The 15,734-nt window shown below is 39.6% G+C and overlaps 1 protein-coding gene and 1 non-coding gene across 2 annotated transcripts; both read left to right on the top strand.

The window, feature by feature from the left end:
• The first annotated feature begins 2,068 nt into the window (after positions 1-2,068).
• LOC106424310 (malate dehydrogenase 1, cytoplasmic) lies at positions 2,069-4,246 on the top strand. Its single transcript, XM_013865061.3, has 6 exons — positions 2,069-2,329; positions 2,694-2,852; positions 2,935-3,110; positions 3,287-3,700; positions 3,782-3,893; positions 3,963-4,246. Exons 1-6 carry the CDS (start codon positions 2,287-2,289, stop codon positions 4,055-4,057), a joined length of 999 nt encoding a protein of 332 aa, XP_013720515.1. The 5' UTR covers positions 2,069-2,286; the 3' UTR covers positions 4,058-4,246.
• Positions 4,247-13,599: 9,353 nt separating this feature from the next.
• LOC125592106 lies at positions 13,600-13,706 on the top strand. Its single transcript, XR_007327956.1, has one exon. It is a non-coding gene; the product is annotated as a small nucleolar RNA R71 (small nucleolar RNA).
• The last annotated feature ends 2,028 nt before the right edge of the window (positions 13,707-15,734 follow it).

Below are 15,734 nucleotides of genomic sequence, written 5' to 3'. Positions count from 1 at the left end.
TTATGTCCATTTTACACACGGAATATATATGTGTAAATCCTTTGAAACGCGTTTATACATTCATTCTGTCGTTGGTGATTACTGGTTACTGACTCATGATCGGTGATTCTTTATTCAGTCACCATTTAGCTCATGTTATTCGATTTCTTATTTGATTAGCTTTTTAATCAATAAATTATTATGGTTAGTTACCAGTGGGAAATCTGAAGCGCGATATACAGATCTGGCTTTGAACTGACGAGATCCAGATCCAACCTTTTAGTCCATAAAATATAAATAATATTTACATTATGGAAAGGGAAAAGACATTCACGTGTGGAAGTCACAAACTCATAGAGAAAAAACCTTCGGAGAACGGCTCTTCCGTTCTTTGATCGTGCTCGTCACAAAAAGGCAGGTCACGTACATACCCGAGAGCTAGCTATACGATGTTTATTAAACAAACCTAGCCAACGTTCTATTAAGAAAAAATTACTCCAAGAGACACTTTCTCGGTTTCTAATTACATAAATGAACACTTTATGCTGGAGACACACTTTCCGTGTGGGTAATGTCTTTTTTGTCCTTTAAACTAAATCAAAATTCGTTATCTTTCATTTCTCTGTTTTTTCAATCATGTTTCTCTTTTTTCAGTACAAGAGAGAGAGAAATGTTATACAAACACAAAAAAATTAATCAGTCTTGGATGTTCATTCTGATGGATCTCTCTTCTTAAGTTTTGTTAATCCATGCCCTAAAGCTTCATTTGCTAGCTCTATTAATGGAGAAACTCAATTTTCCATTGTTTATTTTCTCCATCTTCTTATCTTTCTCCTATGGTTTCTTACACAAAATAAAGTTTCTTGCTCCCAACAATCCAATTGCTTTTCATTAACTCAGAGTTTCACATACAAAAAAACCCAAAAATAAAGAACTAAACTTTATCGCACAAAATCGATCTGATTGATCTCATAACTTCAGGTCCATCCAACCATTGGGCAATAGAAAAGTAAATTGTTAAAGTCAGATCCAAGAATCGGAAGCCGACCTTCACGATTCTTCTTCGCATCGTGATCCGCCGAACATCACTAGCACACGAACCGTGTTCTCCACCGCAACAGAACATATTCCGACATGCAAAAAGAACTAGGCAATGCTTAATACTATTCTCTCCTGACCTTAACACCAACTTTCATGTCCACACCGCCCATAACAGCAGCCTCAACATCAATACCTCACTTTTTCTGATAGCCACATCCACATGTCCCATGTCCACAATAACACCATACACTCCTTGCAATCCCAGACAACTACATCCACAAACCCATGTCCACAACAACACCATCCACTCCTCGCAAATCCCAAACAACCACATCCACAAACCCCTGTCCACTGAAGAAACAGACACGATAGTGGTGTTGGCCGCATAAGAAACAACGATGGTGATGGCTCTCGGAAACCGGCGATGATGGTGGACGGGAGTGGCCGTTGAAGAAATGGAAATAGTGGTGGAATGTTAGTAAGGACTTTGATAGTTTACAAAGAAAAACAAATCTACAAAAAAATAAAACAGATCTAAATAAAGCAATAGTAAGAATAGAAATGAAGAAAGAGATGAGAAAAAGGGAAGAGGAAGAGATCAGAGAAGTTAAAGTTAAAAGAGAAAGATTGTAGAAGAAAAAGAAAGAAAATGAAGGAAAAATAAGAAGAAATGTAATAACTTTTTGTTAGAGAAAAAAAGAAGAAAAACTCTATTTCTCATGAACTCGCGTGAGGACACTTTGGTATAAAACACACATGGGTTTTAACAATTGTGTGCACCAAGTGAGATGTGTTCTTTTGTGTAGTAAAAAAAAAAAGAAAATTGTTGTCGTGTGTAACTCACTCTTCTATTGATCCAGGGAAAAATATCTAGCATTTTATGCTTTTGCATCTTTTGGGCCTGTAGCAGTGTGATTATAACCGAAGAACATCAGAAAATAAGGACTTGCTCTTAATGTCACTTAGTGTGGGCTCAAATATGGGCCTGACGTCCTCTTAAAGAAACCCATTGGAATTATATTATCCACAGAATATCCTCTTTCCAAATCTAAATCCTGTAAATCTAAGATAATTTATTACTTCGAGATGATACGATTAAATTAGATGACGTGGCATGACACAACACCTTCGATATCTCCCACCACCACCACCAACAATAAATAAAAGCCACAGTGAGCTCTCACACAGATTCAACCAAAAAGCCTCTCCCCAAAATCTCAAAACACCGATCCGTTTCTCCGGCGATAAACCGACGATCTAGATCCGATGGCGAAGGAACCAGTTCGTGTGCTCGTTACCGGTGCTGCAGGTAAACTTTTCAGATCCTGTAGTGTCCGATCTCCGGCTAGTCTAGCGAAACGCAAACCTATTGCTTAGTCTTGGTTAAATCGTCCGTATGCTTTATCGATTGATTAAACAGACGTAGTGGTTGAATCAGATCTGAGTGTATGAAATGTATTTACTTTGCTAAGGTTCGAAACACGACGAATAAACCGTGATTTTGATTTTTCGTGTATCTTGCTTTGCTTTGATAGCGTTCGTGCTGGTTGTGTTCATTGTTGACTAATTGGAGGGATTATTTTTTTTTATGAATTGGAAACGGTTTTGGTTGTAATTGGATATTATATGGTTTTTAGTTGGTGAATGTATGAGAGTATTGTAATGTGGCGCAGGACAAATTGGATACGCTCTTGTCCCTATGATTGCAAGAGGTATTATGCTAGGTGCTGACCAGCCAGTGATCCTCCACATGTTGGATATTCCCTTTGCTGCTGAAGCTCTCAACGGTGTCAAGATGGAGTTGATCGATGCTGCTTTCCCTCTCCTCAAAGGTAGCTACAGTTTCCCCCAAGCTGTGTTTTCATGTTTGCGATAAACATTTTTTAATGTGAATATTTGAACGTGTTTTATCAGGTGTTGTTGCTACAACTGATGTCGTTGAGGGATGTACTGGAGTCAACGTTGCTGTTATGGTTGGTGGATTCCCGAGGAAAGATGGAATGGAGAGGAAGGATGTCATGTCCAAGAATGTCTCCATTTACAAGTCCCAGGCTGCTGCGTTGGAGAAGCACGCCGCTCCTAACTGCAAGGTAATTAAGATCTGTTTGCCTTTTTTGTTTAAATCTGTTTCTTTTTTTTTTTTGGACACAGTGAGAATGAAGTCACTTCATCTAGCCTTTTGTTGTTCATTGGAGTGTAACACATGCTTCATTAGTCTCAATTGGGTTCTAGTTTATGACTCTCGTTTTGACTTTTTTTTTTTCAGGTTCTTGTTGTTGCAAACCCTGCAAACACCAACGCATTGATCCTGAAGGAATTTGCACCATCGATCCCCGAGAAGAACATCACTTGTTTGACAAGGCTTGACCACAACAGGGCCTTGGGTCAGATCTCCGAGAGGTTGAGCGTGCCCGTCTCTGATGTTAAGAACGTGATCATCTGGGGAAACCACTCATCCACACAGTACCCAGATGTCAACCACGCCAAGGTTCAGACATCATCTGGAGAGAAGCCTGTCCGCGAGTTCGTCAAGAACGATGAGTGGTTGAACGGAGAATTCATCACTACGGTTCAACAACGTGGAGCTGCAATCATCAAGGCGAGGAAGTTGTCGAGTGCACTTTCTGCTGCTAGCTCTGCATGTGACCACATCCGTGACTGGGTCCTTGGAACTCCAGAGGTTCATAACAAAACTCTTTTCCCATTATTCAGGGTGCGTTTATTAATTTTTGTAGCCGTTCTAACATGATCCATTCCTCAGGGTACATTTGTTTCCATGGGAGTATACTCGGATGGCTCTTACAACGTTCCATCAGGACTTATCTACTCCTTCCCTGTCACTTGTCGCAATGGAGAGTGGAGCATTGTCCAAGGTAATAAGACTAGCTTTTACAAACTCAAATACTCAAATTCTTATACTAATCTGAATTTGGTTTGATCAGGGCTTCCGATCGATGAAGTATCAAGGAAGAAGATGGATTTGACTGCAGAGGAGCTGAAGGAAGAGAAGGACTTGGCCTACTCATGCCTCTCTTAAACCAATACTCTTCTTCTTCTCAATCAGGTGTGAGATCAACAAAAGCTTTTAGCGCTTTGTCGAAATAAAGAGTGTGTTTAAAAGATCTCCAAACACTGTCCCTGAGCTGATATCCTTGTACTCTGTTTTTCTTTGTCTGATTTGGTTTACCATAGTAATAAAAAAAAACCCGGAAAATCGCATTTTAAACACCGAGAGTGTCATTTTCTATAACACTCACGTTTTTTTACTAGCACTTCAAACTTGCAAAGTGACATTTTTATCATAATAAACCTCCAACGACGTTTTTCAGTTCATAGACGACCGGTACATGTTAAAATAATGACGTATCGGTTTTTTTTCTTCTTAAAAATATAAAATAAAATAAAATACGTAAAAATACAGAAAAATTCGAATAAAATTGGAAAAAATTATAAAAAATTCAAAACAAAATTAAAATAATGAGAAAAAGACAAAAATAGCACTGAATCAAGTTTTTGTTCCCAAACTAGCACTCAAGGTCAAAAGTCACAAAAATAGCACTTAATGTTTTATCAAAAGTCACAAACTTAGGGTTTAGAGTTAAAGGGTGGGGTTTAGGATTTAGGGTTTAGGGTTTAGAGTTTAGAGTTTAGGGTTTAGGGTTTAGAGTTTAGGGTTTAGGGTTTAGGGTTTAGGGTTTAGGGTTTAGGGTTTAGGGTTTAGGGTTTAGAGTTTAGGGTTTAAGGTTTAGAGTTGAGAAATGAGGTTTTGGGGATAAGATTTCAAATTTTGAAAAATAAAAAAATTAAAATTTTCAAATGATAAACTTAGAAATGTGCTATTTTGGTCATTTTAGTTTTTGAGTGCTATTTTTGTGATATAAACTTAGAAATGTGCTATTTTGGAGATTTGCCCTAAAATAAATTCAAAATTCAAAAAACATAAATATTAAAATTTTAAATTTAAAAATAAAATAAAATTTAAAAATTCTAAAAATACAAAAATAAGATCTAAAATTAAAATGTCAAATTTAAAAACGAAAATAAAATTTTAAAAATTCTAAAATAAGATCTAAAATAATTTTAGAAAAACAATTTCAAATTTTTCTTTATTTATTTGTATTTATATATTTAGAGCATAAGAGTCTTTTACATCTTTAATGAAACATTTTTGGTAATTTTCTTTCTTAGAAAATCTTTTTAGGACAAAACTCAATATAATCTATTTGAGAGAATTATTAGCCCTGCGTGTGGCCACCATCAATTAATATGAGTGAAATTGGTGGCTCTCGAGATGCTTTCTGTGAAGTGTACTTATGCACTAGTCGGGCTATGTAAGGTGTCTGGATATTCAGATTATAAAAAAAAAGGTTTTTGATGGTAGCAAGTTTTGATATTGATGTTAGGAGTTTTCAAGGCTCCTAAGACAAATGATGTAGTATAAAAGATTGCCGAACCAATTATAAGAGATTTCAAAGCATTGAGAATGCAAGTACTCACTTAATCTAAGTGCAACCGGTGATTTAAAAGATTTCTAAACTAATGATTAATGCTAATGCAGTTGCAGAATAATAAAAGCTATAAATGAAGTAACTTTCTTGACTAAGGGAAAAGAGAACTAATGGGCATAGAGATTAGACCTTGGGTGATCAAGTTTCGAACTAAGGATGACAAACGATCAATCAAACTATCAACCTTAAACTTAGACACAGTTCTAAACAAACTCTATGTCTAGATGAGTGTTCATTTACTAACACATTTCAAACATCAAATGTCTTTGGTTGAATAATATGAAAACAATCATTACTAACAAGTCTAATGGCTATCTTAGCACCTATAACAACAAATGTCTTTGACAAAGTATGCTAAAAGCTTAGAAGAGTTGTCTCAGGCATTTCATCAAACACCTTTTGGGTGGAAAATGCCTAAAGATCAACTTTTGAGAGGCCAACTCAGAAGATGCATTATGAATACTCTACTAGCAAGGACTATTATGATCTACACTAAAACATCATAGCTCTAACATAATCATCCTTAATCTCCCTAGCCCATGAATTCAAAAGGTGATTACTCACTAATCTCCATGATTCCTCTTAAACCCATATTGGATTTCAGATTAATCATGTAGAGAAATACAGAGAATCGATATGAAAACAACAGGATTGCAATAACAAAAAATGATCAATTGAATCAAAGAGATGAACTTTCCAAGAGGTTTTTGGTGGTTTTCTTAAGATAAAAGATAATCTGCCTCCAATGGCTTACAAAAAGGTACTTAAACATAGGTTTAGCAAGTGTAAATCGTGCATAACAAATGACCAAAAAAGCCCTTTATTAATCATAAGTTCGACCAAATAATTGAAGCGCAGCGACCTCGGCACGTCGCTCCCGGCTTGTTTTTCGTGTCTCATCGACACAAACCCGAGCGACCTCGGGGTGTCGCTGTGGCGACCTCGGGGTGTCGCTGTGGCGACCTCGGGGTGTCGCTGTGGCGACCTCGCTCTGGAGCTGGAGCGACTTCGTGTCGTCGCTCTGGGAGGTTGCTTCGGGTCACTCCAAAATGATGAAATGGTGAGCGACCTCGTGAGGTCGCTCTGAGAGGTAGGGCACAGCGAGTTCATGGTGACGCTCCGGTAGGGTCGCTCCCATGCACTGCTCGTCCAATGATCACCTTTATCACCTCTTTTGAGCTCCAAATGCATTCAAATGTCTCCAAGAACTCCATTTGGTACTCCAATACCTAATAAAGACTCATGTATGCAAAATACAACATAAACATGGCTAAATCCTAGTCTATATGATCGAAATGCACATGGATGAATGGATAACACAATGGAAATATGCAAGATATCAACTCCCCCAAACTTGTTCGTTTACTTGTCCACAAGTGAACTTTCCAGAACTCATAGGGAGAGAGATTTGAAGGTGGGAGCTCATAGCCAAAAGAAAAACATCTAGCACTCAATTCAACATCTAAATCCAACATGAGCACACTCTCTTATTATACTCTAGCTTCTCTAGGTCGATCTCAACTCCTTTTGCCCTTACAATCATCATCAAACATCCACGCATTCAAATCGACCAACTCTCACATTCATTAAGCAATAAACATCAGGTGAATTCTTGCAAATGGTCAATTGGTCCAAATCATTTGGTTGGGTAAGGGAAAACTTTTTATTCAAGTGAGTCAAGAGGTTCAAGATACATGATCTTTAAGGTGGTTTACTCTCAAGACAAGTAGCCTTGGCATTGCACATAATATATCTAAGAAAAGGATCATCTCATGCATACAATGCTCAATCTCCATTGTTCTACCATTTTCTCAAACATACAAGTTACACAATCATTTCCCAATGTCAAACCCAACTCACATCTCTCACCAAAAGATCCTAAGAACATTTTTCACATAAAACTCTTTCTCTTTGAAATCTACAAGGGATTTTTTTTTCTTTCACAATTTTAAAACATTTCTTAGCTCCTAACAACTTTGGTAGCCCTTTTTTTTTTTTTTTTTTTTAATTTTATTTTATTTTTGGGGGCCAAGACTTTTCATAAACTTGAGCTAGATGTTTATTTACTTATCTCAATAAGACTATTCACTTAAACACATAGAGTCTATTCTTTTCCTTCAAACTTTTCATGCTCCCAAATCATAATCACAACAGTCACCCTCCAAGAATGAAGATCAAGCATTGTCGTTCCCGATACTCTCAACATTATGCACATGTAAAACTTTTTGAAAAAGGCCTCAATCATCAAAGAATGAAAGCTTAAAAGGAGGAAAAGGTTTTGGGAGTGGTCTACCACTCGAGTTTGTCAAAAAGATTGGCGTAGAGGATGTGACAACTCAAGTGTGTATAGCCATGACTCAGTACACAAGGGACCATGAGCAAGAAGCATTAAGTTCGTTCAGTTCAAATAAGGTTGTAGTTGGCTTCAAAGATTAAGTTTCAGCAACTAATGAGATCCAGGAAGATTTTTCAAGGCTCGAAACATACAAGGCATTTTGAGAGATGCAATAGCTATTCGAGCGCGAGGTAGAGTTCTTTACAAGACATTTTAAATCATTGCTCCCAATGCAAGTGAATGCAACCTATATGCTCTAGACTCTCCTAAAAATGCAAGTGATGTAATCTATATGATTTTTTTTTTATGCAAAAAAGTATGTATGTAAGACTCAATGCAAAATCATCAAAGCAAACATGATCAAATACTTGGTACCTCCCCCAAACTTAAGTTACACAGTCTATGTGTTGTCAAGTAGAGAGATATACCCAAAAGAAAGCTAATATGCAAAAAAAATGAAATGGTATGTACAAGGGAAAGTAATGAAGTACCTTCTACGGATAGTGAGTAGGGGTAGATGCCCCAACATCGTCGTCGTCAGGTGGGAATGTGGTGTAGTAACCACCTGGTGCTGAGCTGTAGCCTCCAAACCATGGTCCATGAACCCGGTCCTTTGCTCAAACCGGATCGATCAAGCACCTGCACACAACTTCAATTTTTTTTTTTTTTATAGAAATATGATGAAAATGAAAATACTAATGCAATATGTACAAGGATATACATGGGACTTCCTCCCAAATGAGCTTGTTTTAAGTCTCTAGCTTGACTTTGCCTCCCTTTAGATTAGGCCGGGGTAGGATCAGAAAGTGGAGTTGAAACCCCATCTTCCTCTGGTGCAGTCGCCATGTAGAGCTTAACCCTTTGCCCATTGACTGTGAAGTCTCTTCCATCAGTACTCCACAAAAATATTGCCACATATGGCCTAACCTCCTTGACCTTGAAAGGACCGGACCACCTTGACTTAAGCTTTCCTGAAAATAACTTCAGCCTAGAGTTGTAGAGAAGAACTTGATCTCCTTCTTTAAACTCTCTCTTCAGGATATTCTTGTCATGGAAAGATTTAGTCTTCTCCTTGTAGATCCTTGAGTTTTCAAAAGCATCAATTCTTATCTCATCAAGCTCATGTAGCTGTAGAAGTCTTTTCTCCTTGGCACTCTTGATGTCAAAGTTCAGCAACTTTACTGCCCATAGTGCCTTGTACTCAAGCTCCACTGGCAGATGGCAAGTTTTCCCGTACACTAGGTTGAAAGGTGTGGTCCCCAGAGGTGTCTTGTAAGCTATCTATAAGCCCAAAGCGCATCATCAAGCTTAATGAACCAATCCTTCCTTGTAATCCCCACAATCTTCTCCAAAATGAACTTGATCTCTCTGCTAGAAATCTCAACTTGACCACTTGTTTGAGGATGGTAAGGAGTTGCTACCTTGGGCTTTACACCGTTCTTCTTGAGAAGTCCCTCAAGCAGTTTGTTGATGAAATGAGAGCCTCCATCACTGATCACAACTCTTGGAACTCCAAACCTTGGAAAGATGATGCTCCTGAACATCTTGGTTACAACTCTAGCATCATTGGTGGGGCTTGCAATAACTTTCACCCATTTGGAGACATAATCAACAGCTACAAGGATGTATTTGTTGCCAAAGGATGATGGAAACAGTCCCATGAAGTCAATACCCCACACATCAAACACTTCAACTTCAAGGAATGGATTTTGAGGCATCTCATTCCTTTTGGTGATGTTCCCTCTCCTTTGGCATGAATCACACTTTGAAACAAAGTCTTGTGTATCCTTAAACATGTGTGGCCACCAGAATCCAGCTTGTAGCACCTTTGCAACAGTCTTGAATGTAGCAAAGTGGCATCCATAGGATGATCCATGACATTGTGTAAGGATCCCATCAATCTCCTCATTAGCAACCACTCTCCTATAAAGTTGATCCTTGCAGAGAATGTAGAGGTAGGGCTCATCCCAGTAGTACCTCTTCACATCCTTGTAGAACTTCTTCTTGGCATAGCCCACAAGATTCAAAGGTTCTTTTCCTGTGGATAGGTAGTTCACCAAATCATCATACCAAAGTTCTTTCTCTTCTGTTGCCTTAACTTCTTCAAGCTTTCTACCAGTCTCACAAACTGCCATCACTGCTCCAATAGCCATGATATGCTCCTCTGGAAGTCCTTCGTCAATAGGAATGCCACACTCCACTCTCAGCCTGGACAAGTGATCAGCTACACCATTCTCAACTCCTGGCTTGTCTTTGATCTCTAAATCAAACTCTTGAAGCAAAAGGATCCATCTCAAGAGCCTGGGTTTTGCATCCTTCTTGGCCAAAAGGTGTCTCAAAGCAGCATGATCTGTGTAGACAATGACTTTAGATCCCACCAAGTAGCTTCTGAACTTCTCAAAGGCAAAGACAATGGCTAGCATCTCCTTTTCTGTTGTGGCGTACCTCATATGAGCATCATTCAGGGTTTGGCTCGCGTAGTAGATCACATGGGTCTTGCCATCTTTCTTCTGCCCCAAAACAGCTCCCACAACATAGTCACTAGCATCACACATGATCTCAAAGGGGAGATCCCAATCAGGTGGCTGGACAATTGGAGCACTGATGAGTTCACCTTTCAGCTTCTTGAAGGCTTCTAGACATTCCACATCAAAGTTGAAAGTGGCTTCTTTGCACAGCAGCCTGGTCAATGGTCTAGTGATCATGGAGAAGTCCTTGATGAATTTTTTGTAGAACCCAGCATGACCAAGAAAACTTCTGATGTCTTTCACTGTCTTTGGTGGGGGCAAACCAACCATAACATCGATCTTAGCCTTATCCACCTCAATTCCCTTCTCTGAAATCTTGTGTCCCAGCACAATCCCTTCCTTAACCATGAAGTGACACTTCTCCCAATTAAGCACAAGGTTGGTGTCTTCACATCTCTGTAGGACCCTGCACAAATTTGACAAACAAGCAGAAAACGAAGATCCATAGACAGAGAAATCATCCATAAATACCTCCACAACATCCTCAATTAGATCAGAGAAGATTGACATCATGCGCTTTTGAAAGGTGGCTGGAGCATTACATAGACTAAATGGCATTCTTCGATATGCGAAGGTACCATAAGGACATGTGAATGCCGTTTTCTCTTGATCATTGGGATGTATGGGGATTTGGAAGAACCCTGAATATCCATCAAGAAAGCAATAAAATGGGTGATTTGCAAGTCTCTCAAGCATCTGATCAATAAATGGTAATGAAAAATGATCCTTTCTAGATGCAGAGTTTAGTTTTCGGTAATCAATGCACATTCTATGACATGTGATGGTTCTTGTTGGTATCAATTCATCCTTGTCATTTCTAATTACAGTGATACCACCTTTCTTTGGTACAACATGCACATGAGATACCCATTTAGAATCTGAAATAGGGTAAATAACACCAGTATCTAAGAGTTTAAGAATCTCTTTCTTTACAACATCCTTTAGGTTAGGATTTAACCTTCTTTGATGCTCCATAGAAGTCATTGATTCATCCTCAAGATGTATCCTATGCATGCACAAAGAGGGTGATATTCCTTTGATGTCATCAAGTGAGTAACCTATTGCTTTTCTAAATCTTTTAAGTATTTTCAAAAGTTCAGATAGCTCAGTTTTAGTAAGTTCACTACTCACAATGACATGATAAGTTTCATTAGGACCAAGGAATGCATAACTTACACCATGGGGGAGAGGTTTAAACTCCACTTTAGGCGCCTTAAGCTCGCTCCAGTCATCTTGCTGGGTGTCCTCTTGTTGAGTGACTGAGGCTTCTTGATGAACCACTTGTGGCAGCTCCTCATACTGATCCTTACTAACTAACCCTTTGTGTGAATCCAACATCATCCCATAGGCAGTACTCTCCAGGTTCTCAATCACTTCAACCTCTCTCTCTATTGTCAAAGCATGCTGTAGAGGGTCTTCTAGTGACAACTCTTCAAGGAGCTCATCAGCATGGGCGTCCATCTCTTCAATGTAGAAGACTTGCCCTTGAATTGTTGGTTTCTTCATTACCTCCTTGATGTCAAAGTGGAGAATGTGCCCTTTACCCAAGTGGAGATCAATCTGGCCCTCTTTCACATTAACAATAGCTTCTGCTGTAGCTAAGAAATGCCTTCCAAGGATTAAGGGATCTTGAGCTTCCTCACCCATCTCAAGCACCACAAAGTCTGTAGGGATCTCATAGTTTCTAACCATCACGGGGAGGTCCTCTAAGATGCCCACAGGGTACTTCACTGAACGATCAGCCAATACCAGAGAAAGTCTACACTTCTTGTACTGAGTGAAACCAAGCTTCTTAGCAACAGATAAATGCATCAAGCTGACACTAGCTCCCAAATCGCAGAGACATCTATCAAATACCATAGGTCCAAGAGCACAGTGTAATGTGAAGCATCCTGGATCTTCAAGCTTCTTTGGAACAACAAGCCTCTGGATGATGGCACTACACTCATGAGTGAGAATCATCATGCCCTCCATCTCTTTCTTCTTTGCAGCTACATCATCTTTCAGGAACTTGCTATATTGAGGAATCAGCATGAAAGGATCAATAACGGACATTGTGACTTGAACTTCACTCATCTGCTTCTCAAATTGAGCTTTGTACTTCTCTAGCAGCTGCCTCTTGAATCTACCAGGGAATGGAAGTTTGGGTTCATAGGGAGGAGGAACAAAAGAATTCTCACTTGCTGGAACAACAACTTCACCATCTTTCACTGTTTTCTTCTCTTCCCCAACCTTTCCTTTACCTTTGGCTTCCACAATCTTCTCCAAAATCTCATCATTGATCTTCTCATCAACAATCACCACTTCATCATCTATGTTGATGGCCACCCCTTCACCTTGTTTCTCAGCATCCTTGGTGAGAACTCTATGAGGTAACTCCTTACCACTCCTGAGGGTGATAGCTTTCATGGTCTCTTTGGGGTTTTGCTGAGATTTTCCAAGTAAAGAACCTTGTTGGCGATTTTGGTGAGTGTTCATGGCTGCAAACTGGTTCTCCAAAGGTTTGAACTTGTTGTTGAGATCATTGTAGCTCCCATCAATCTTTGAGTGAAGGTTCTTCAACTCATAACCAACATGCTTCTCACTTCTAGTCTGAGACTCCAAGATTTGTTTCAGTAGGGCATCAGTGCTGCTTACTTGAGGAGTAGAGGTAGAAGGATTAGCTTGTTGTTGGGAAGAATAGTGTCCTTTGTTGTTGAAACCAGGAGGAGGGTTTTGCTGAGGCTGATAGCTGCCTTGCTGGTTGTTCCTAGGCTGATAACCACTCTGTTGGTTGTTGGAATAAGATTTCTGTTGGTAGTTGTTGTACTGAAAGTTTGGCTCTTTTTTGTACCAGCTACCATTGTTGTTAATGAAACACAACTCTTCTTGACCTTCCAAACCCTCAACCTCATGGACAACAGGTGGTGTCTCTTGGTTTGGGTTACCAACAAAGTTCAGCTGCTCTTGGGTGGTTTTATCAGCAATGAATATGTCTATCTTATCCTGTAGAGCCTTTAACTCCTTCCTCGTCTGCTTGTCATCTTTTCTACTGCCTCTGTCGTGGTCTCAACTGTAGACTGCGTCACTCTTTACCATGTTGTCAACCAGCTCTTCTGCATCTTCCTCAGTTCTTCCCAAGAAGAACCCATTGCTAGTTGTATCCAATCTGGCTATGTACTTAGGAAGAGCACCCCTGTAGAATGTGCTCAACAAGCTTTCCTTAGAGAAACCATGGTGTGGGCATTAAGCTTGGTAGCCCTTGAATCTCTCCCAGGCTTCACTGAATCCTTCCAAGTTCTTCTATTGAAAGCTGGAAATCTCATTTCTCAGCTTAGCAGTTCTTGAAGTAGAGAAGAACTTCTCCAAAAATTCTTTGTTGCAGTCATCCCAGGTGGTGATAGAGTCGCTGGGTAGAGATTTCTCCCATTGATGTGCCTTATCCCCCAAAGAGAAAGGGAATAACTTGAGCTTTAAGGCATCCTCAGACACACCATTAGTTTTTGACAACCCACAGTAGCTGTCGAACCTGTCCAAGTGATCAAATGGGTCCTCTAGAGCCAAGCCATGATACTTGTGGTTTTCGATCACGTTGAGGAGTCTTGATTTGATCTCAAAGTTGTTAGCTGCCACAGCCGGTGCTCGGATTCCCAGTCTATGACCATGAATGTTGGGGCGGTCATAAGTGCCAATGGGTCGAGCTGCTCGCTGTGAGTGTTGTGGAACGTTGTTGGCTCCATTGGCGTTCGCATCATCTTGAGGTTGGTCTCCCATATCAATATCCAATCTCTGCAAGTGAGCCTGTTGCTCTTCTTCTCTTCTCTTTCTAGCACACTCTCTCTCTAAAGCTCTGATGTCTGCAACTCTGGGAACTAGGTTTGATGGACCCCTTCTCCTCAAGTTCATACACCTGAAAGTAAAAGGGAGGTGAAGAAGGAGAATCAGTAACAAAAGAAAAAAAATAAAAATGACTTAGTCTTAAGCAAGTGACTAAATCTCAATGTTCAAATCTACTCAGAATTTGGCAACGGCGCCAATTTGATGTTAGGAGTTTTCAAGGCTCCTAAGACAAATGATGTAGTATAAAAGATTGTCGAACCAATTCTAAGGGATTTCAAAGCACTGAGAATGCAAGTACTCACTTAATCTAAGTGTAACCTGTGATTTAAAAGATTTCTAAACTAATGATTAATGCTAATTCAGTTGCAGAATAATAAAAGCTATAAATGAAGTAACTTTCTTGACTAAGGGAAAAGAGAACTCATGGGCATAGGGATTAGACCTTGGGTGATCAAGTTTCGAACTAAGGATGGCAAACGATCAATCAAACTATCAACCTTAAGCTTAGACACAGTTCTAAACAAACTCTATGTCTAGATGAATGTTCATTTACTAACACATCTTAAACATTAAATGTCTTTGTTTGAATAATATGAAAGCAATCATTACTAACAAGTCTAATGGCTATCTTAGCACCTCTAACAACAAATGTCTTTGGCAAAGTATGCTAAAAGCTTAGAAGAGTTGTCTCAGGCATTTCATCAAACACCTTTTGGGTGGAAAATGCCTAAAGATAAACTTTTGAGAGGCCAACTCAGAAGATGCATTATGAATACTCTACTAGCAAAGACTAAGAATGATCTACACTAAAACATTCTAGCTCTAACCTAATCACCCTTAATCTCCCTAACCCATGAATTCAAAAGGTGATTACTCACTAATCTCCATGATTCCTCTTAAACCCATATTGGATTTCAGATTAATCATGTAGAGAAATACAGATAATCGATATGAAAACAACAGGATTGCAATAACAAAAATGATCAATTGAATCAAAGAGATGAACTTTCCAATAGGTTTTTGGTGGTTTTCTTAAGATAAAAGATAATCTGCCTCCAATGGCTTACAAAAAGGTACTTAAACATAGGTTTAACAAGTGTAAAACGTGCATAACAAATGACCAAAAAGGCCCTTGATTGATCATAAGTTCGACCAAATAATTGAAGCGCAGCGACCTCGGCACGTCGCTCCGGGAGGTCGCTCCCGGCTTGTTTTTCGTGTCTCATCGAGACAAACCCGAGCGACCTCGGGGTGTCACTGTGGCGACCTCGCTCTGGAGCTGGAGCAACTTCGTGTCGTCGCTCTGGGAGGTCGCTCCGGGTCACTCCAAAACGATGAAATGGCGAGCGACCTCGTGAGGTCGCTCTGGTAAGGTCGCTATGAGAGGTAGGGCACATCGAGTTCATGGTGTCGCTCCGGTAGGGTCGCTCCCATGCACTGCTCGTCCAATGATCACCTTTATCACCTCTTTTGAGCTCCAAATGCACCCAAATGTCTCCAAGAACTTCATGTGGTACTCCAATA

This window comes from Brassica napus, chromosome C8, assembly GCF_020379485.1.
Source record: "Brassica napus cultivar Da-Ae chromosome C8, Da-Ae, whole genome shotgun sequence".
Lineage (NCBI taxonomy): Eukaryota > Viridiplantae > Streptophyta > Magnoliopsida > Brassicales > Brassicaceae > Brassica > Brassica napus.
The sequence above is the reverse complement of the archived record's forward strand: the minus strand, read 5'-3'. Positions and strand labels throughout refer to the sequence as shown.